Genomic DNA, 22,543 nt, shown 5'->3' on the forward strand with positions numbered 1-22,543 from the left:
AGAGGGGATGACTAGCCAGGCTAGAGGAAAGGGAAGGGAGACAAGGGGGCGGGGGCAAGGAGAGGCAAATAATGCTCCAGCTTCTCATCTCACAGTACAGGCCCAGCCACAGCAGTTGCCATGACACCCACACAATGCACAGCCAACATCCCACCCACAGCCCCACCACCTCCAAGGGGAGGGGACACATTTCTGGGGTCCACTGTATGGACAGACATATACACTTGAATGGTATGCTCTCATGCTTGGATAACCCATTATCTAACCTTCACAGGTCTGAAAGCCCTAGACCAGAGTCAAATGTGCATGGCTATTTATAGCCAACTGGCTGATAGGAAACACTAATAACAATAAACAACACTGTAGACTTTGCAAACCAAAAAGCAGTCAATGATATCTAACCATGTTTATGTATCCAAACCGAAACAGTGGGTTCTATGTTTTACATTTTAACCATATATATCTGCATACATACACAACGCACAAATATTGGCAGACAGGTGACATTCTGAGAGTGCAAAAAAACAGTCTAATAATATGGTCTGTGATTGTGTACTGACTCAGCACATATTACTGGAAGAGTTTTGTATGACGGCATTGTTACTGTAGACCATTCTAGTCTTTGCAGGTCTTGTGTGATGCATCTCAGCTTGGTAAGGAAGTGTGATCATGCATGGTAAATGATGACAAAGCCTTGCACTCCAGTGACACACACCAGAGTCATAACTTTGAAGTTAACTTTCAATGAATTATGAATTACAGTAGGCAAAAAAAAATATGGATGGATTGAGAGAACAAGAGGGTAAAACAGGCAGAGAAAGAGAGGGTTTGGACACGAAAAGAGATAAAAATGAGTAGATTTTTTTTTCTTGTGGCCATCATGGTTTCCTTTAAAACGGAAGAACACTTGTCGACTGACCAGTTGCATAGATTAGCTTGGGTATCCATCAACGTTCACAACAGAATGCTAATTAGCTGAATGACTCAATGACAACATGTAACCATCGGATAAGTGAATCTGGCCAAGGCTCCAAATTCTCTTTTCCCTGAGAGACAGAAGGAATAAATCATGGATCTTAATACCACTGTCTCATTACACATTTCTAATATTATCAAATACAAAATGAGAAGTCTAAAACAAGACATCCCATAAGTGTATCCTATCCTGTGACTGGGGCCTTTGGAATGGCCTGAAGGAAAGAGAGAGAAAAGGAAAGAGGGGACAGAGAGAGGACACAAACGTAGCTAGGGGAAAGCATGTGCTTGCTTCTATGAGCAGGAGCATTTGCTTACTAAATATTTGATGACTTTTTTGGGTATCACTGCAAAGCTGAAGCTATTCAGTTACACCACCACTGCCATTCTAATCAGCCAAATTGGTTCTGAAGCGACCAAATCATCTACAGATCAGATCAATCATAGCAGGCCAGTACTGACCACACTCATAATGAGAGAGCAAAACAGAGAGAAATAAAATGACAGCTTGTCTGAAATCACCTAACCTAATTAACATTTAACAACAATAACAAAACTACCTCCTGCTGAATGCCTTCACAATTTTGGACGATGACAGCATGCAAGGAGGACTCACCCGGTCTTTATCGTCCGCTACGTCGCACAGCACATCATCCAGATCAAGAATACCTCCATCTCCATGTTCCAGCCTGTGCACCTGAATCCAGTATGCTTGGTCCTAAAAGAGAGAGAGAGAAAAATAAAGAGAAAGAAAGGAGATTATAAGTGAATTTAATTAGGTGCTAAATCCAGCCCATGTCATTTGGCTAAACATCTTGACCACAAACTAATGGACACAAAACTGAAAGACCACTATTACTCCGTAGACATTAAACTAACCACATGGGTGGATTAGAAGCCTTGATAGCGCGGAGAATTATTACCCCTGTTCACTATATTCAAAACAGTTTGATGATACTGTATGTTTTCTGATAGTAAGATGAGATAAACAGACAAAACATTAAGTTCCCTGCTTTAATCCTCTTGTATCTTTAATATGATGTGAGCAGTTTTTCATTTGCATTTGAGGGCAGATTTTGACTATGGTCTGGGGCTAGGCTAATAAATACCAAACAAATAGCTAAGTAACATTGGTGAAGTGATATTGGCCTCCGGGAAGATGTGCATGGCTTGACAAGTTGTTGGGCCCCAGTTCCAGGTTAAACATGAAGCACATTCCAGGATATTTACACATCTCATCAACTGCTGAGGGATAGCTGAGGGAGAAAGGCACCCTGGGAAAGAGCTGCCAGGCAGATGGGTTTGACAGCTCAAACAACTGTGACACACACAGACTGCTGCAGAAATCCAACCACTGTACCAAATCCAAACACTGTCATCACAAAACGGAGAATAAGTCACATGTTTCACTGTGTAATGAAACGGAACACACAGAGTATCTACACAGTACAAAGAGTCATGGGGAGAGGGAGAGATGGAACTCACACTCTGGGAAAATAAAAACTGGCATTCTACCGCATAGCTCTTCACCAACGACATCCTCCTTTCTGCCGACTCCAGTTTCCACACCATCCTCCTCCTAGTCCTCAGCGCTGCCTCATGGCCTAGTGAGATTGCATGATTTCAGCCTGATTTTGCCCAACATATCCAGCTGAAGGAGGAACCTGTCTTGTATTGTAGTGTAATTGTCTGTGACGTTCCAAGACACCACAAAGAAAAGTCTAGCATGTCAGAATTTTGGGGGAATCTCCTACGACACCCGTATTGACACTGACACTATGATGACACACGACACAAACGATAGGATACATGATCTTGTAATGCAGCCAATCTCCCGACCAAGACACTGCAAGAATGTATGGTTTTTTGATTGCATAGTGCAACATGGTCAATCCTAAATCAAATGTCCAACAAAAAAATCGTGTACCCTGACAAAGCCATGAGATACCATCAAACATTCCATCCTCCTCGACCTAATGCATCTCTCATCTCTCTGACAAACACCATTACAGATACATAAACAACTGTAAACAACAACAGTCACTCATGGTGTCCCCCAGGGGTCAGTTCAACAAATTCAATAGGGTCAGTATACAAATTAAACATATTATGTATTATTACTCTTGAGCTTTTTGTGGCTTAATGTCTTCAGGCAGACTTCACCAAGCAACAGTGTGTGCACCCACAATCAATAAGATCTTACTCTTATTTTTATAAGTAGCGACAGACACTCAAAGACAAAAAGAATTTCAACTGAGTATGTAAGATGCTGTCATGTAAAAGTGGTATTAACTGAATGCTGTTTAAGATTAAATGCTGCTTTTGCGTTTAAGCAAGATAGTCATGTCTACAGAGTTAGAGACAAAAGAGAGAAAAAGTCCGCTTCAACCAGGGGTGAACAGAGCTGGAGGTCATTCAGTGCCCACGGCCCACCAACTACAACATGCATTAGTAAGCACCCAAAAGACATGACCAAATTGCTAACATTCCACTGTATGCAGTCACTCCAGAGTGAGTGAGTGAATGAGTGAGTTAGTGAGAGAGAGAGAGAAAGAGAAAGAGAGAGAGAGAGAGAGAGAGTGAGTGTGTCTGTGTGTGTGAGAATGTGACACAGAGGAAAGAATGTGTGAGCTCTGTAGAGAGAGACAGAATTTGAGTCTCTATTTATGAAAAATTGAAAGGTGAACTTGGCAACTATTTCAACGTAATAAACCGGTTTAGAAATCATTTGGATGGTTAAATGACCTGTTCCGGTGAAAATGGTGACTTTTCCCGCTGCCCCTAGCGTCCCCAGGCGGAAAACCAACCTTGCAACATTGAGACTACCGTCCCGGAAAGAGAAGTGAGAAACAAGAAACTTGCTTTAAATCGTGTTTCTTACCTTGTAACATCCACATTGTCTACCAAACTTATGCTAACCGTTTTGCTAGCTTGTAAACAAATCCATGTGCTTTATCATTACCTTTTTCCACAGTTTGAAATAGCATAATGCACAATTTCTCCAGCAGAGGGGGAAATCCTGCCAAGTTTCCCTTTAATAGAACAAACTAGTAGCTTCAATCAAAACTGTACAGTTTGCAAGAAGAGAAAAAATATGCCTGTGGGAAGGCAATGAGGCAAGGGATGAGCAGTGGATTCATGTGACATTAAAAATGGAATAAGTCAGGTAGGACCTTCCCCCAAGACAAGTGACATCTGGCTATATCTACTTCATGCAGAGAAGTGCACACGCAACCACACTCACACTCACACACACAGAGCATGTGTATTAATCATACTCTCCAAACGGGCTGGTGAGAAATTCCTCCCAAATATCAAACGATTGTTTATCTGCAACAAGCCACCTACACACACAGATTATGGACTGCACATTCAGTTGTGAATTCATGCTTGTGGAAAGCACAAATCCACTTTGATGACAGGAGGAAACACACTGACTCCAATATAGCAAAGGGAGTAGAAGACCTCTGATAGGGTTGAAAATAAGGGGAGACAGATGTTTGTGTGAACAACTGGGGCTCCATCCATCAGGCATGAGGGCTGGGAAAGAAGGCAAGGAAAAAAAAAAGAAAAAAAAACCTACTCCCTCTCTCAATCAAATATTGTTCTTATGGTTAGAAACTGACAAGACTTTACATTTAGTCCTGAATGTTATATTTTCAACCTGGGAGGCCATGTTGTCTTTTCAAGGGACACAAGGTTCAGACATTCAGCAATCTTCCCAACCCTCATACACCCCCATACCTTTTACTGAATCAACAGCACCATTGTGACTCTATCTCAAAAATATGTCACTTTCAAAAAATATACAAGCTAGCTGCCTGTGTTCTGTGAGTACTGCAATGGATTACAAAGCAGTCACAGCCTTGTTGTTTACCTGCCCCTTCATGAAATATGAGCACAGATCAGCTAGGTCGGCAGGCTATTTGCTGCCTTGCCAAATTATTAAGAGCTTGTTTTACGACAAATACATACAAATCACACACAGATTCACACTATGTGTAATGTCAATGAGATATTGGCCAATGAGACGTTTGGCCTAACATGACTTCATGAGTCATTTCCTTACTCTAAAAAACAGGTACTTATCTGATCATGTACCTTACAATCATGTTGTGTGTAAGCACACAACACAGAACAAACAATGGGTCTCCTCACAAGCTAGTACTGAATCGGCTTCTTAAGCAGGCTTGCATGAATCAGGGAAACACAGGTCACCATGAATTGCTGTTCTCTGCTTCACTGTTACTGCTGTCATTTATGACAATGGCAGTAGAATTCCGTGGAACAGCACTGATCACACTTTCTACCAAAGATTCTAGAACAGAGCTCTGTTCTAGAATCTTTGCTTTCTACAGACAATGCCATTGGTGTCACAAAGAGATGGGAAGAAATGCACTCACAAAACAATAATGTAATTTACTTTACCCTTATTAGTGTAAAGTATACTGAACATAGTGATCTATTTATTACAGATGAAGTGCTGCAGAAAAAAGACAAATCCTTACATTCTGATATGTCACCAACAAATGCAAGAATTATTTTTGAGAATGACTGTACAGCCTACAGTATATGCAAAGACTGTTTAATTAAAGATGTGCTGATAAATTAATGTCTCATGTGTCTCTGTCCCTATAAGAAGCTGTTGAGCAAGAGCTTGCATGGACATGCCTTACAGTGACACTTGAGCACAACATCCTGAGCTATTCCAGTGTGTAGTGGCAGTAGCCTATATCATTGAATTTACTCAGGATGTACAAACATCACAAAGACCATGACCACATGGACACACTCATACAGTACACACAACTATGCATGCAGGTACAAGCACAAACAAGCACAGCTTCTCTGACAAAATGATCAGGCCAAGCCAGTTGAGAAACACATACAAATGCTGGACCCATGAAAAGTGGGCTATTTAGGAAAATGTACAGTGTTGCAAGAGCCCAACAATCCATCTCTCGTTTACAGACTTACAGAACTCAGCAGCCAGACTTTTGACAAAGTTTAAATTAAGGGAACACATCACCCCAGTTCTGGCCAGTTTACACTGGTTGCCAGTGAGTTTAAGGACTGATTTTAAAATCCTCCTAATAACCTATAAAACTTTATATGGTTTGGCACCTGACTATTTAAAAGATGTAATAACCCCCTACTGTCCAGCCCTGTCCAATTGCAGTAAAGCAATTTGTAATTCTCCAGGTCAGGGGAGAGCAAGTTGCAAGGCTGGTTCTCCATAGACAGCTAGGTTAGGGCTGCGGAAGGCACGTGAACCCTATAACGTTAGTTTACCATGAAAATGACTTTGGAGCTGCCGTATTAAGGTGAAAAACTTGCATAGGATGCCTTTATTTGGATAAAAGTTGCACATGAATAAATGTAATGTAATGTCACTTAGGTGACTCATGTAGAGAAGTAAGCTCTATAAAGAGATGCACTATAAAGAGATGCAATGTTATGACCCGTGTGTGTGTGTGTGTGTGTGTGTGTGTGTGTGAGGGGGGTGGGGGTAGGGGGGGGTGAAGCCTCATTATTAATGGCTCATCACAGACCAGGTATTTCTTTAGTTCTGCCATGACCTCACCAAGCCTCTTACCACAGAATCCCAGCTTGTTTAGCTTGGCCTGTTAGCATTAGCTGGTTTAGTAGTGTTCTGTGGCTGAGTGCCAAAACCCCTCTGTCCTACATCTCTTGCTATTCCTTACACTCCTCTCCTGAGCTTGTTGGCTTAGGTCATTAAAAAGGAGGCCTCTGGTTTCTCACTGGCGTCTCACAGCATGGACTCCACTCATTTCCTGAATACTTAAAACCACTATGAGGCCGGAGATGGGAAACGTATTCTTCTCTGAAGCCCTAGACGAAGTGCTCATTTCTGGGTTAGGCAAAACAGTTAAAGCCCTAGCCTACGTATGTGCCCCACGGACCAGAGCACCAACACAAATTAGGAGATGAACTTTAGGGTTAAAGTAAGTTCTCAGTTATAGCAGCATGTGGTGTCTCATTACAAACCAACAACAAAAAAAAGGAGTTGACTCAACTCAATACTAAAGGTTCCCACGTCCCAGTAAACCCAAGGTTGATCATCATTGGGAAATGCAAGGCTGCCTCATGCACCAGAGCCATCTCAAGTATTCCAGCAATTCATCCAAACTATGCATGATGCAAATTCATTACCTTGTTGGTTTATGACATCAAATCTGCACTGAATAAATTATCTCTAAATAGTACAACCTGAGTGCCACCCTGAATGACTTTAAATCACCTTTGAGTTAAGTTCATCTTAAATTAAGACTTGGGGCTGAAACAAAGGGAGTTTAAATGAAGAAATATGAGAAAAAGGCCAACATTTCATATTGATGCTAAAAATGAGTTCAATTAGGCCTATGAGTAGTAGAAACAGAGCTCTACTTTGAATGTCCATTTCCTCTGGGTCAGCAGCACATATTAAAGAGGAAAAAACGAACGCACATCCCAATCTGATCCTGGGTGCTGGACAAAACACTTACGATGAGAAAGGGAAAAAAGTCCGCAACACCAGTATATTCTCCCAAGTTATATTTTATTTACTGTGACGTTTCGGGCCAACTCAAGACGTGAGTCAACAATCAAAAGACACCCATATATGTACAATTAAGTGATCACATGATCACACAGTGGTGTTACACAGGCAAGTAATTAATCAGTCACAGCAAGTGCCAACACATGTTCAGTAATGCAGTGCATACATACATCCATACACCTATCTACATTTTCCAGAAACACCTACATACACTATATACAAATATTACAGGAATCCAACAACTACAAAAACATGTCAACATGACCTCATTCTCTGTCCACAGGATACACAACGGCCAGATGTCAAAACAGACTGTGCAAAATGTGCAGATTGGCGTCCACTGTCAAAATGTGCAAATTAGCATGTCAGCATTAAACTCATGTTCTCTTATAGTAACTGTCCATAGAATAAGCAAGTATACACAAATCACACATCACAAATCACCAGCTAGATGTCAAACAAACAGTCTGTGCAAAATTGTGCAAATTGGCGTCCATCATCACATTGTGCAAATTAGCATCTCATCAGGACTCATCTCATGTTCACTTACAGTACATACCCATAAAAATGTGCAAAATGGCGTCTCTTATCACATTGTGCAAGTCTATTGTCAGGACTCATCTCATGTTCACTAATAGTACATATCCATAGAACAAGCATGTCTCCACATCTCATATGTCAAACATCAGCCAGCGGTAAGCATACATAAGCTAGATATCAAAAAACAGTCTGTGCAAAGTTGTGCAGCATGGCATATATTATCACATTGTGCAAATTCGCGTCTATTGTCAGGACTGTGCAACATGGGGCCCAGGCTACAGGAAAGGCCTAAGATCGAAGTCCTCATTGAGGCCGCGTGGTGACAGTGTGTCTAATGCATATATCCAATATGCTTCCCTCTTAAGAAGTAGTGCATTAACATCCCCTCCCCAACTGGGTGGTTTGATCAGTTCAATTCCTGTATATCTTCAGGACGAGACATTGTGAGAGGCCTGTGTGAAATGAAGTGCTACTGGACTTCTAATGTCATGGAGACGGATATTGGATCTATGTTCAGAAATCCTCGTTTTCAGGAGGTCTAGTGGTTTATCCTATGTAAGCAAATCTGCATGGGCATCGGAGCATATATGCGACATTAATGGATGTACACGTTATAGTGCCTTTTATGTGGTAGATCTTCCCGGTGTGAGGATGGTTGAAGGTTTTAGCCTTGTGAGTGAAATTACATTGACTACAGTTGCCACACCAGTGGGTATTTTGCGTAAGAAATGTTCTTGTTGTGGTGGGAGATGTGCTCTGACCAGCATGTTCCTCAAGTTGGGTGGTTTTTTAAAGACCACCCTAGGGGGTGAGGTGAAGGCAATCAGTGTGGGATCAGACTCAACAATGTGCCAGTGTTTATGTATGACTGCTTGGAACGCACGTCCTCGTGGCGAGTACTGTGTGACAGTTTATTCTAGGTTCTGGTTGGTTTCTATTCTTTGTCTGTATGGCTTCTGCTTGTGTAGTCCCCTTGAAACGCTGACTGGCTAGAGTCACCCACTCACGCTTGTATTGTCTTTGATGGAACCTCTGCTCTAAATCTCTGGCCTGCAACTCATAATCAGTGTCTTTGCTACAGATGCGGCGAATCCGATTGAACTGTGATATGGGAAGACTCTTTTTGAGTGGGACTGGATGGTACGAATGTCCATGGAGTATAGAGTTTCTGTCTGTCTTCTTACGGTAGAGAGTTGTACCCAATTTGTTGCCAAGATGAGTCCTGATGAGAGATGCTAATTTGCACAATGTGATGATAGACGCCAGTTTGCACAATTTTGCACAGACTGTTTCACATCTAGCTGGTGATTTGTGATATGTGATGTGTATACTTGCTTATTCTATGGACAGTTACTATAAGTGAACATGAGTTTAATGCTGACATGCTAATTTGCACATTTTGACAGTGGACGCCAATCTGCACATTTTGCACAATTTTGCACAATTTTGCACAGTCTGTTTTGACATCTGGCTGTTGTGCATCCTGTGGACAGAGAATGATGTCATGTTTGCATGTTTTTGTAGTTGTTGGATTCCTGTAATATTTGTATATAGTGTATGTACGGTAGGTGTTTCTGGAAAATGTAGATAGGTGTATGGATGTATGTATGCACTGCATTACTGAACATGTGTTGGCACTTGCTGTGATTGATTAATTACTTGCCTGTGTAACACCACTGTGTGATCATGTGATCACTTAATTGTACATATATGGGTGTCTTTTGGTTGTTGACTCACGTCTGATGAAGGGCTTGAGTTGGCCCGAAACGTCACGGTAAATAAAATATAACTTGGGAGCATATACTGATGACTTTTTTCCCTCTCTCAGCAGCACATATTCCCATGGAACAACATTATTATTATACACAAACACATTTGCACAGTAGTCAGCATAAATCTCAAAATACATTTGTTTATTATTTTTAAGTGGGAGCTACACTTGCCAGATGGTGGCTTTACATATGCCAAAGGAAATAGTCAGACAGGACATCATGTAAGCTAAAGCTTTGCGGGGAGAGAACATGGCATATGGTACAAAAGCTAACTCTTACAACCTAGAAGAGGAAACACAGACTGTCCCAAATCTGGCGTGAGGGAAAGGTTATGCACATAAACACACTAAGCTCTGCTTACATCATAGGATTTGTTGACACTACATTGTGTTCCAGCATGTCCACAAACCCCAACTGCTTCTAAGTTTGGCATCTAAATTTATTAGTGTCTTTTATCTAGTCTGATAACGAACAATGTCCTGCAGTCTCCACAGTTATTCTCCCACTTTCATTCTGGCCATAGTAAAATAGCATTTTCTCTCAATGTCTGCTTCTTGTCCCACATAGAAACATCTCCACTGTTCCCTGGGGCCAGCAGGGAATACTTACCACCCCCACACATCTTTCCTGAGATTCTCAGGAAACGAGGCAGCAACTGATACAGGGGTTTCACAGGTCTTGCACACCCTTAACCTCACAACAGAGGAACCTCCTATGATAAGGTGCCTTTACAGAAACTTGTGGGACTTTCAAGTGGCTTGACTATTTACAGCAACGTCCAACTGCTTGGTCTTTTTCTATGGTGTTATTTAGCTGACAAAATTATGCAAGTGCATAAAGAATGAAAACAAGCGCAGATACAAGAATCGAGAGCATACAGAAACTGAGGGGTGAAAAATAATCTTATGGTGAATAAAATATCTTATGGTGAATTATGCTGTAATCACGAGCGTAACAATTATGATTCTGCTCGCTCTCGCTTTGAAACTTCTCCTCGCTCTCTGTGTATTTTTTCCAACCGGACATGCATCATTATCCTTGACTTGCCATAAGAGAAGGCATATCGTTAATTATCAAAACTATTATTGTCAACCCCATAACAAATCATGATACATGCGTTCTTAACATTCACGCTAATGATGGTCATTGACAATGTAGAAATCAGTGAACTCAGCATGATATTGCTCACCATTTCTCATGATCTGCATCTATTATCTCTCTGTACAACTCTTCTAGTATATTGGCAAAAATGCGAGATTGACTGCAGCGCAGTTTACAGACTGCTGTTCAGTTGTCATTTTGGATGTGAGCTGAAGGTTGTTGGACATAGCAACAGTAACCAGGTGGGGCGGGCCTACCACTCTGAATTAGAAAGTGTGATTGGCTGGCATGTTGACTGACAATAACCATAGATGGTTCAAGAGGATCTTTGCAATAACTTCAGATATTAACTTTGAAACCCAAAAATATATTAGCTATATATGAAACAAACCACCTAACCAATGATGAGTTATTAAAATTATTTGAAGCTGATAATGTCAAGTCAAGTCAAGTCAGAGAAACTACATAGCCCATAATTCAAAACAGTAAGGTCTGAGACCCCCAGAGAAGGTATAGTGTGAACAGGAAGAAATCTAAGGCCCCACCAGAGCTGAAGTGCACCAGAAAGAGATCTCAGTCCTCTTTCAAATGAACTCACGATACAAAATTAACTGAGTCCTTTTTGTTATGGTCCCCTTTTAGTGGACTCTTTTGAGGTTCTTTTAAAAAGGACTATATGTGAAAACGCCCTGAGCCAGAATTACTACATCAGAGCACCAACATTACATTTATTAATTTAGCAGACACTTTTATCCAAAGCAACTTCCATTATGTCAATTATATTACAAGGACCATTGTCCCCAGAGCAACTCAAGTGCCTTGCTCAAGGGCACAATGGTGGAAGCCGATATGAACCCTCAGGTTACTGCATGCTAGCCAAGCTCCTTAGCCACTACGCTACCACCGCCACCGATTGCTAAACCAGAGAAGTAGCTGTAATCATTTGATAACTGAAGGTGCCAGCACCACTGTTGATTAATTAAAGAGCCTATATATTTCCACTAAAATTTTTGCTGTGTTCAGTCAGTGACAGCAACCTCAACTTGCTTAACTCAATAAGCTATAATTCCTCTGCTGTATTCACTACGTAGCATCTGATTAAAACAAAATATTCTTGCTGGTTTTATATTACGCGTATTGTCGTCCACTCACACTGCATTTAACCAATAAGTGTCAACCATCTCTGCAGGAGTGAAAGATAGGTGAAGGGGAAATTTGATAAGAGCACAGGTTATCAGATGGCTGGATGTTTTTTTCATGTGTCACTGACCTCTAAATCTATTAAGGTCTACTCAGAGAGATGGAACTGCCCGAGTAGAGCAAGGGGCTTAGAGGGGAGATGGACTGACATCCCCCTTTCAGTTCCCTCCTTACAGTTTGATATACACCCAGCACATGCTTTGCCATCCATAATCTTCTTACACGGAGAGTGAGAAAAAATAGATTGAAAGTAAGAGGTGGGCAGGCCCTTCATGTCTGACACAATAAGATTAGAAATCTCAACAAGTTCAAGATGGGGCTGAGTTTACTGGTATTAGTGAGCGAGGAGTAATGCGGTGGCCTTTCCAATGCAAAGCCACAGCGGGCCAAGATACTGGAACGGTAAGAAACGCAACACTATTTGGCTGGTCAGTGAAAATCCAGTAGTTAACGTAGCATTATGTGTTGAATGTGGCAACTCTGTAAAACCAAAACCAAACAGCTATCAAAGTCAGCGTTCCTGTAGTGGCTTTAAAGTAAATCATTAATCTGGTTAAATTAACTGAAAATCAATGATTATTACATGCAATTGTCACTGCTTCACAACTGGTAATCAGCTTTAAATGGCTCGTTTTCACTAGGTTTTGACATAACACCAACCAGATGAACACACATGATAATGAAAGAATGCTTGTTTTAAATTGAACAGCTAATCTATACTGAATCAACTCGCCGGGAGCACTCAGTCAAAGAACACCTTCACCTGCCATGTCTATTATTGATGATTATGTGTGTGAATCCCATGAGGCCACACACACACACACACTAAGTGCTAGTTCCAGTGGAAGCAGCAAAATAAGCCTGGCATAGGTGTTAGCCTACACAAGTTTTGACGACTACTGGGCTGTGGAGAAATGAAACTGTGAAAACAGGGTGGGAAAAAACCACAAGATATCCCACAAGAGAAAGAAAAACAACACCTTCCCTAAAGGTGTACTCATTGAGAGTTGACTGGGTCTTTCTTCCATCTGAAACAATAACTCAATCTTCTAATAAATCTTGACTTCTTGTTTACTCATATGGCAGAAACAACTGGCCTAATGTTACCTAATCCTGTCGAAAACATAGCCAATCCTACTGTATATGATGAGACATGCTGTAACATGAGGGGATAGCAACAGAGGATATTGACTCATACTTATTGAGGTGCTCACTAGTCACACCAGGCACTGACATATCACCGTATTATTCACTCAAACCAGTTCCACCTGTGCCTCAGTGTGCTCATCATTGTGCTCCTGCAGCGACTTAACAGCAATCAAAGCAGTTAGCACACAGATATCATAAACACATCATCACTACTGACATATGAGATAACATTTCCTATGTGTCTGCATGTCTGTGTATGTGTAAAAGCATAGGGTATGAATGGATTAGTGTGAGTATGCCATAAGACTATTAATTATTGTATTAACAGCTATTCATCTAGCTTTAATGACTGAAAGCTTCAAATTCACTTAATTTGCACATAATTTGCACATGAAGACATACTTCTAGTTTAGGCTGAAAGACTGAAGACAAATCTATTTAAAGTCGTCACTTCAAACCTCACCACTCAGCCACCACCACTAACCGATACTCTACACTACATCCACCTCCGCCTAACAACGCCCCTTAGATGTTGTAAAATCACTGGAACCGACAGCTAGTTTCCAATGAGCTATGAGAATAAAATTCTAATGATGAAGGGATTACATTTGCATATGCACTGCATGTAATGCACAAGCATGCATTGCAATACACAGTGCACATTACTGTATGCATGCAAGAGACACAAAGGACAAATAGCATGGATAAAATGCTTTGCAAGAAAAAGGAATGAAAAACATTACATGCTAAGCCAACATAAACAATTATCCCATGAGCACACTGGTCTCTCCCCCCCCCCCCCCCCCGCAAGCACAAGCCAGGCTCAGTGCCAGTGCACCAGGCTGTCTGCCCATGCAGCCAAATGAATAGATGCCCACCCCTAGAGAGGAGCAGAGCCCCCGCTTCCCCTCCAAACCACTTCAGGCAAAGCTGTGCTGCCATAAGGGAGGCTGCCATTTCAAACCTTCTGTGTGCTTTGATCCAGCCTAGCACTTAAGACTGGTTGTGGTTGTGTGTGTGTGTGTGTGTGTGTGTGTTGGACTGCTGAGAGATGCAGTGCTGCTGAGAGCATCACAGTGATTAGGTCGTCAGCACTTCAGCCCTGCTAACTAATTAACGTCGTCACAAAGTCAGTTTTTGTGTGTTTCCATTTGTCACTATAGGGTGACGGATTTGCATTTTTAGGCCCAGTGCTAGTATCAATGTCAATGTTAACATTTGACCAGGCCCCCAAATGCCAACCCGTGGTGAACATCTGAATGTGACTGCTATTCTTCTGTAGGGTGGTCTATCCTGGATCACAACGCTAAAGAGACCTACAGTGATCACCCACTTTATAACAGCTTTGGTTCTACAAGAGAATTTCCCATTCATTATCTCCACTGACATTTCAGAAAATCCTTACATTGAGTTTTAAGCCTGGACGAAGGTCAATCATGAATTGTGGCCATAAAACATTTTTATTTTGAGCAAAGAAATAAACAGGAATATTGTACATATTTTAATTACAGAGTAAATGTATAGGTTTCCCCACAAAACTATAGTTCATCACACTCCCTTTTGAATTTAAGGCAACAGAATGTCATCCTGCACAAATTCAACTTTCAAGGTGAGAAAAACACATTCATCTGTTGCCCACACATTTCTCCTAACTGGCTGGGCCACCATCTTCTGTGAAACCTTTAAATGTTGTTTTACACTTAATAACTTGTGAAGTACTTCTCTGTGGCATTGGAAGATATAATTGATATTATATGAACATGTTGCGTCCACAGGAGAATATAGGCTACACAGGTTGTGGTAAGTCTATCTTGGATGGCTAAAACCAAAATCATCACAGGAGAAAATGAATAGGATTTTCACTTCTGAAACACACTGAGCTCTACAGCACAAAGCCTGGGCAATTAGTGGAATGAGCAGTGTGTTTACCTGCCTGGACCTAGCTTGACGAACTATGATCAAATAATTTAAAAAACTGACATTGATTCCTGTATACTGTTTCTTTACAACAATAAAAGCTGAAGACTTTAAGGTTTTCACACTGAAAGGGTCTGGTAGCTAAAAGCTTAGGGCTTTCAGACATACGTGTAAGACCGGAGGTCCTGTGGATATTAAACGGTTGGGCCGTATATCTGAACAACATAAACGGTCATATGGAAGTCCGAACTTAGCCGGTTGTGCTACTGCTCCTAGGGCTGGGCGATATATCGGTATTACGACTACGACCGATATATTTTTGAAAACGATATGTATTAGTATTTCCTCCGGACATTATGTAAATGTGCTGTGTCTGAACGAAGCGTAGAACATGCGGTTAAAATTCACACCTAGTGAGAGGGCGTGTCGATGACGTTTCTTTCGTGTGTCCATGTGGCGGGGGAACTTAATCTGACTTAAATGCCAGTGTCATGATGGGAGTGGCATAGTGCTGTCCAGAAAATCTCCAACCTAGAAAGACGCAGACGTCATGGAGCTACTGCATGTCCATGAGGGCAGAGAGAGTTGTGATAGAACACATGAAGGGAACGGCAAGAGACACGTTGATGTACAACCGCATTGCAAGGCCAAAGGAATTCAAAAGACCAAATCATCCTAGAAGGCGCTGAAAAGGGAGCCTACAACGACGTCGTTGACGACAATAACAGGAGTATTTAATAAATTGTTAGCCAACACGGTCTGTTTTCTGTTCACTGATAGCCTTCTCATGACCTCACTGCTGAGCCCGATATTTGTTGAGAATGAATATGCCTAGAGAAAATGAAAACTAAGAAAACCCAACTTTGTTCCAAGCTCCTTATGTAAATGCGAAAGACACATGGGGAGAGGATGCTTTTGGAAAAATAAACCATGAAAAATAGAACTACTTCACTGTTATGTTAGTATTTTGTTTGTTGTTTAAAAACGTTGTATGGCGGCCCCCCACGGTTTAATTAATACCGCCATGGTATCAGAATCAGGGCAGACGCTCATTTGCTTTTTAAATAATCCTGCGATGTATCCTCCCCTGCTGGCTGCCGCTCACATTGCAATTTAACAATAACCTAAGTAGCTTAAACTAAAGCTTAAAGTTAGAGGTTATTATGGCCCGTCCAGTTTCAGTTCACATATTATATATTGTATTGATGTAGCCTATTTAAAGCATTAAACTTTCTTCTCAGTGTTTCCTCTTCATTTAGCGGTGCCACTGCTTCAGAATTAGGGGAAACGCAAAATATTGTCTGGAAGCATAGTAGGCTAAACGCCCTCCGTTGGCTGCTGAAAATTGCAGCTTATGAATAAACAGCAATGCTAATCCGAGGTACCTGTCTAGTTTTATTCCATAAATATATTGTTTTTATAGACGTTAGTGGCATGCGCCATCAAGAGCTTCCATGTGCTACGCATGTTTGTCAACATTGCAAAAACTAAAATTTGGAAAGGTGTAGCACCGGCCAAGGAAACCCCATTAATTTCTGAAGCTGATCGTATAAAGTATTTCCCATATCGTAGTCTATAGGCCTAAGCTCACTCGCAACAACAGCAAAAATGAAACTGAGAGGATGTCTCCGCAAAGACACCGCTGTTACATTAGATGCGCACTCAATCGCGAATCGACGCAGTAAAAAAGCAACGACTGCTGGTAGTAACGAAGGTAAATTTCAAAACATTTTGTATGCACTCGCAGTCATGGCCTAGTAGGCCTATTGTGAATCGCGGACTATAGTATAATATATGCACCAAATAAAGGCAGTGTTGTGGGTTGTGTTTTTACAACGTTGGCACAAAACTTAATTTCTGTCATAAACGAAGTAAGCTAAGCGTTTCTCCATTGTCAACGTGACTACCAGTATATTCAAGCGTTCAAGTGACAATGTGGTTTAATGCATGGATTAACCTGACGTGAGTCAGACAGAAGATGGGCCTGTCTTAGTTCCTGAATCCTGTCCCTCTCAAGTCACGTTAGGCTAAATGGTGTGATTAGCAACTAGAATTAAAAAAAAAACATCCCGCGAGTGACACCCGACCGTTTTAACTTGAATGCAACAGTTTTTAACAAATTAGCGCAGCGAGGTTATGATGCTAACCAGATTTACGCACAATGTAGTACAACCTGGAAAATCATTGTGTGGTGGTCAATTTTGATATTGTGGTGGGCCGCCACAAATAAGTCAATGTATGGGAAACACTGGGTCCATATAAGGTCAGTATAAGGTCTGCAGGTTAGCATCATATCTGAATCACCCGAAGGGTAGGACCTCCGTTTGACAAATCCCTGCATATACTCCGGAGGTTATATCTGAAAGCCCTTGCTCAGATCCAGTTCAGCAACACTGTATCAAGACATGTTCTGGCCTGAGTTAATGTGCAAATTAGTGTTGATTTCCCAAGGGAAGCACATGTTTCACAGAACTATGTGGTCTTCTTGCAAATGCTCATTTTTGAAAGAGGCAAAACATGTTCTGGTACACAGATCACTTCACAAAGTATCATAAAACAGCTATAGAAGGAAAGATGACATAGATTGCTTGATCTGCAAACAACAAAATCAAAGGAACCAACACAATTCAAACCAATCGAAGACTTATATTAATCAAAAACCTACAGCTAACAAACACTTGGTAAGTTCAGGTGAGTCAAGGAAGTGCTGCTATTTAGTGGAAAATCCAAGTGTTGGTAAGAAAAGCTTCACCTCAGCAACCACATCTATCTATAAATTACAAGGAACATGTGTATGTATGTGTATGTATGTGTGTGTGTGTGTGTGTGTGTGTGTGTGTGTCTGTGTGTCGCATATCTGTCAAACCGTTTGATTTCACTGTGGATAAACAAAGTAAAGCACATTACTGTGCTTCGTCTTTCACGTAATTTGAGCATGCTTAAGCTTAGATTTCATCGTGTGTTGTACAAGATATTTACAGTGCAATAACTTTAAAAAAACGACCAGTAAACAATGTTAAAGCATTTGTGAAGAGGAAGGATGGTTTGGGTGTTCTTCCTACAGCTCACGTCACGATAAGCTATTCCATAGCTCCCATTGTTTAGGTCTATCCAATTAAGTGCAGAGGCATTTCACCCCTGTATCAGTTGAAACACGCCCCATAATCACGTCCCAATGGAGCAGTATCTGACTCAAAATTCTGACTAGAATTGAGTATGACGACGTGAGGCTACAGGCTGAGGCTGACACCAATACGGTATGTTATCGAGAGGGAGTTTCTCCTTCCAGGGCACACTTCCAGGGTCTTCATCCACACTTCAGCTGTAACCTAATCTCTGACGTTGAAATTTGATGTGAGCACTGAAGATGGCTCCTGATATCCAACTACAAGGAAAACAAGAGCATACTCCAGCAAACAGCCCACTAACTTGACTCAAAAACTGGGATCATGCATTCAGGACATTAGTCACCACCTCTAGCCTACACACACATCTGCACAAGTGCTACTGGTTGAATCTGCAAAATGCAAAAGATTGTGACATTTAATATTTTATCTTAAGAAACAAGGAATGTACTGTATTGAATGTCCATGGGGTCAAATGAAGAATGGTCTAAAGCTTTGAAACATGTTCTTGTATGTTCTACATTCAATACTGCCTAATCCCAAAAGGAAGCTAAGAACAAGGACAGCCTAACCTATACCAACCCAACATGTGCTCTCAAAGATAAATTACAGACCTCAGTGGCCAATGTGAGAGAAAACCGGTTATGGACAGGCTGAACTGAAAAACTGAACCTTCCAGTCTCTCTCTCTCTCTCTCTCTCTCTCTCTCTCTCTCTCCAGAGGGTGTGTTTTCATGCATGCTCCCCATGCTAGCAGGTCTGGGCTAGTTCTCACACAAATGAGGGAACTGACAGTCCTTTCATGTTGATAAAGCAACAGTATTGGTCGTGAGAACATTTGCCAGCCACAACATTCTACTCACTCACCCTTACACCATCACTGCAACACAACACCACACTCGTATTTGTCACATACATTTTTTCAAAGTACATGTAGTGAAATGCTCAGTTTGTATATTGATGTAGATATAAATAAACAAAGGAAACAAACAGAAAATAGAAGTGTTGATAAGTGTTACTAAGTATGTGTGAATATCAAATATGTATGATTATGTGATGCAAGCTGATGAGCATGACTAAGTGCATTGAGGTTTTATCATGTCATATGCTCCAGGTACATCCAGCATGCAGTAACCTAGCCAGACACCATTGGCCTAGCTCCTCTTATCTAACTCGGAAGTAGACGGAAAATAAGCTTAATACAAACAGTTGGCATGTTCCTTTAAGCATGACACCATATCGAATTAAAACCTGACCAATCATGCACCAACTATTCTTTCTAATTCTATCACACGCTCACCTATTCTTAAACCAAATAACCACCTAAGGAGCAGTGGAAAATTAAATCATATCTACTTGCATTACCTATTTACTAATGGGGAGTCTCAAGCCTTACAGTCAGCTATAAATTCCTCAGGATCTGCCATTTATTCGGGAGGAATAGACACATTTGCACAGACTTGTTGTTATGTCACAACTTGCCTCTTGTGAAACCTGCTAAAAGTAAAGTCCATCAAATCATGATTAGGATATTGACAACATATTCCTCTATATATTTTTTGTGGGAACTTCTGATGCAGTAGTAACCACAACAGAGCCCAGTTCCAAACAAGGCTTTGAATTTGAAGTGCAAATTAACAAAAGGGCTTGCAAACAGAAGATTTGATAAAGTTAAGAGTAGGCTTAAAAATGAATTGTACCTCGGGCAAACATGTACAGTATTAGAACGTGTGTGCGCATAATTAGAATTCGAATATGATCCGAAATGAGTACTCAAGCTGATTGCGCCATTGGGATAAATAGCCTATACATAGCATAGCATTGTTACATGTTACAAAAAACAAATGTAAAAAATAATACATTCAAGTACATAACAAATGAATATTTCAAACTAAAAAACTGAATGCATAAACAGATAAATCACTGGGCAGTGGGAGAGAGACCACATGAGAGAACAGTTGAAGATGGTATGGTTCATATTATGGAGACAGTGCAAGCAGTGCGATTGAGTATCAGTGTTCATCCAGCAGCACAAATCCCTAACATGTTGAGTTCTAAATCCCTTCTTCTTGTTCCAAAAGATCAGCTTAGAAATGTTCCACTGAGCGGTCATCAATACTAATGCCCAGAGAGATGCGCACGCACACACACACACACACAGAATGTCAAGTATTCCTCACTACTGTCTAATAAACCAACAAAACAGCTATGACAAGAAGCTTATAATAACTCAGTCACAAGGAGTTGTCCGTTTTCACTTCATCACAAAACAGAAAACAGTTAGCCTACTAAACAACACACTTACAAGTGTGGCATATTACTTTTTTCATGATCTTCACAAGGAATTATTACTGACGAGAAACAGTTTCTCTGTGTAATTTCTAAGTAGTCACCCCTGCCTGGCTGCTGACTGAATTCTGTGTCATAGAAAAAAACATGGAAACAGAGCTTAATGCAAATCATAATGCTAATACATGCCAAGTGAAAGAGCATTATCACTTTAAAACCAGAAAGGCTGACTGCCCAACAAGGCTACTTATACCTTCATGTTAGCCATTTCAACAACAGAGCACTCAGAGAAATCAGAAATGTATAGCTCTGTCCATTTAAACTTGACATCCAGTGAAGCATATGGTACCTTACCCACAGATGAAGAGAAACAGGCAGACTGGGACAAGAAAGGGAGGGAAGAAATCAATGTGTGTGTTAATGGCCAGCTTGTGTTTCAACCCTGGATGAAATAGAATGCAGGTGAATTGACTGGTCAGTGAAAGGTTATTAAGGTCAATTCTAAAATAGTGGACAGTGGTGTGATACATCTAGCCAGGAAACTTTAACACTCAGGTAGGACAGAAGCTGATCTCAGGGTTTGCACATTCAGCATAATCCCACAAATCAAATCAAAATCCATTCTGGTCCAATACTGGCATTAAAACATCCTAATATGAGCAAATCAAATACTGATGAAGTGATCCGATCTTGATTCTGACACAGATTTCTTTTTGATTATCTAAACACCAAACAAGAATCTTTCTTTTGAACACAACATTCCATTTATTTGAGAATGTTTCTGTCCCTATACTGGATAAAGACAACAACCTACACAAGCCTGAAAACCCATATAAGTTCAAGTCCATCTAAGTCCAAAGTATTTAACAACCAATTGCCACTGCCAATGATCAATGCCCCAAACTGCCACTGTGATGTACCCTGACGTAGCCATACTCAATTCTAGTTTCTGTTTTCTGGTTATTGCGCTGTCAATATCTTGTACAACAGATGTGATAGCGAAATCTAAATGTCTACCTTTTAGCAACAGTGTTTTTGTTAGGAAGAACCGGGAAGAAAGAATGATTTAATTAAATGCCACTTACAAAAGACATCGTACCATACTGAAAGCTAATATTTTGTCACTAGCAACCTACATCTGTCCTTTGTCAAACACAGCATTCAGCTCTGAACAAAACCGTTCAGGAGTTCTGGTCAAAGGCAGCCGTGGCCTACTGGTTAGCGCTTTACAAGTTCGAACCCCGACCAGTAGGCACTGCTGAAGTGCCCTTGAGCAAGGCACCTAACCCCTCACTGCTCCCCGAGCGCCGCTGTAGCAGGCAGCTCACTGCGTCGGGATTAGTGTGTGCTTCACCTCACTGTGTGTTCACTGTGTGCTGAGTGTGTTTCACTAATTCACGGATTGGGATAAATGCAGAGACCAAATTTCCCTCACGGGATCAAAAGAGTATACTGTATACTTATATTAGAAGACTAAATAAAAAAATCTGTTTACAGTGAGAACACACATGACCACCAAATGCTTATTAGTAGGCTACATTCTAGACTCACTCTACAGATGCATCACACAGCCTTCCACTCCCATCCTCTTGTGATGGCTTGTGTATCTTTAGGTTGAACATGGTGACAGGAATACTCACACTTTACTTGGATAGTTCACTCACAGCCACAGTCTATAGGTCCTTAGACAATCTGACACAACTCATGGTTACAGCTAAGGTTAGGGTTGGATTTCGTTAAGGTGATGATCAGTTTTTGTTTAACAACAATTTCACACACTGTGGGCGGGTGAGTGTTACCCGCCCGGGATACTGACTCTGTCACTGCATTAGATTAAGTGAGAACTCAATTTGAACAACACCACAGTTGTCTCAATGAACATGACTGACACTGGATTGTATTTGATGCCACTACAGT

The 22,543-nt window shown here is 41.0% G+C and overlaps 1 protein-coding gene across 5 annotated transcripts in view; it reads right to left on the bottom strand.

Moving 5' to 3' along the window:
- Positions 1–22,543, bottom strand: part of LOC121688002 (partitioning defective 3 homolog) — a 291,825-nt gene that overhangs the window by 254,397 nt on the left and 14,885 nt on the right. For 3 of the 5 annotated variants that reach the window (XR_006024477.1, XM_042067282.1, XM_042067284.1), the window contains exon 2: positions 1,592–1,693. Coding sequence is in view for 3 of the 5 variants with exons in the window: in XM_042067282.1 (XP_041923216.1) it covers positions 1,592–1,693 (102 nt within the window). In the remaining 2 variants the exon portion in view is untranslated. Of the gene's footprint in view, positions 1–1,591; positions 1,694–2,460; positions 2,600–5,076; positions 5,225–22,543 lie in introns of those variants that run through there. The other 2 variants (XM_042067285.1, XM_042067283.1) reach the window with 2 other exon arrangements.

The sequence above is a fragment of the Alosa sapidissima genome, chromosome 17, assembly GCF_018492685.1.
Source record: "Alosa sapidissima isolate fAloSap1 chromosome 17, fAloSap1.pri, whole genome shotgun sequence".
NCBI lineage: Eukaryota > Metazoa > Chordata > Actinopteri > Clupeiformes > Clupeidae > Alosa > Alosa sapidissima.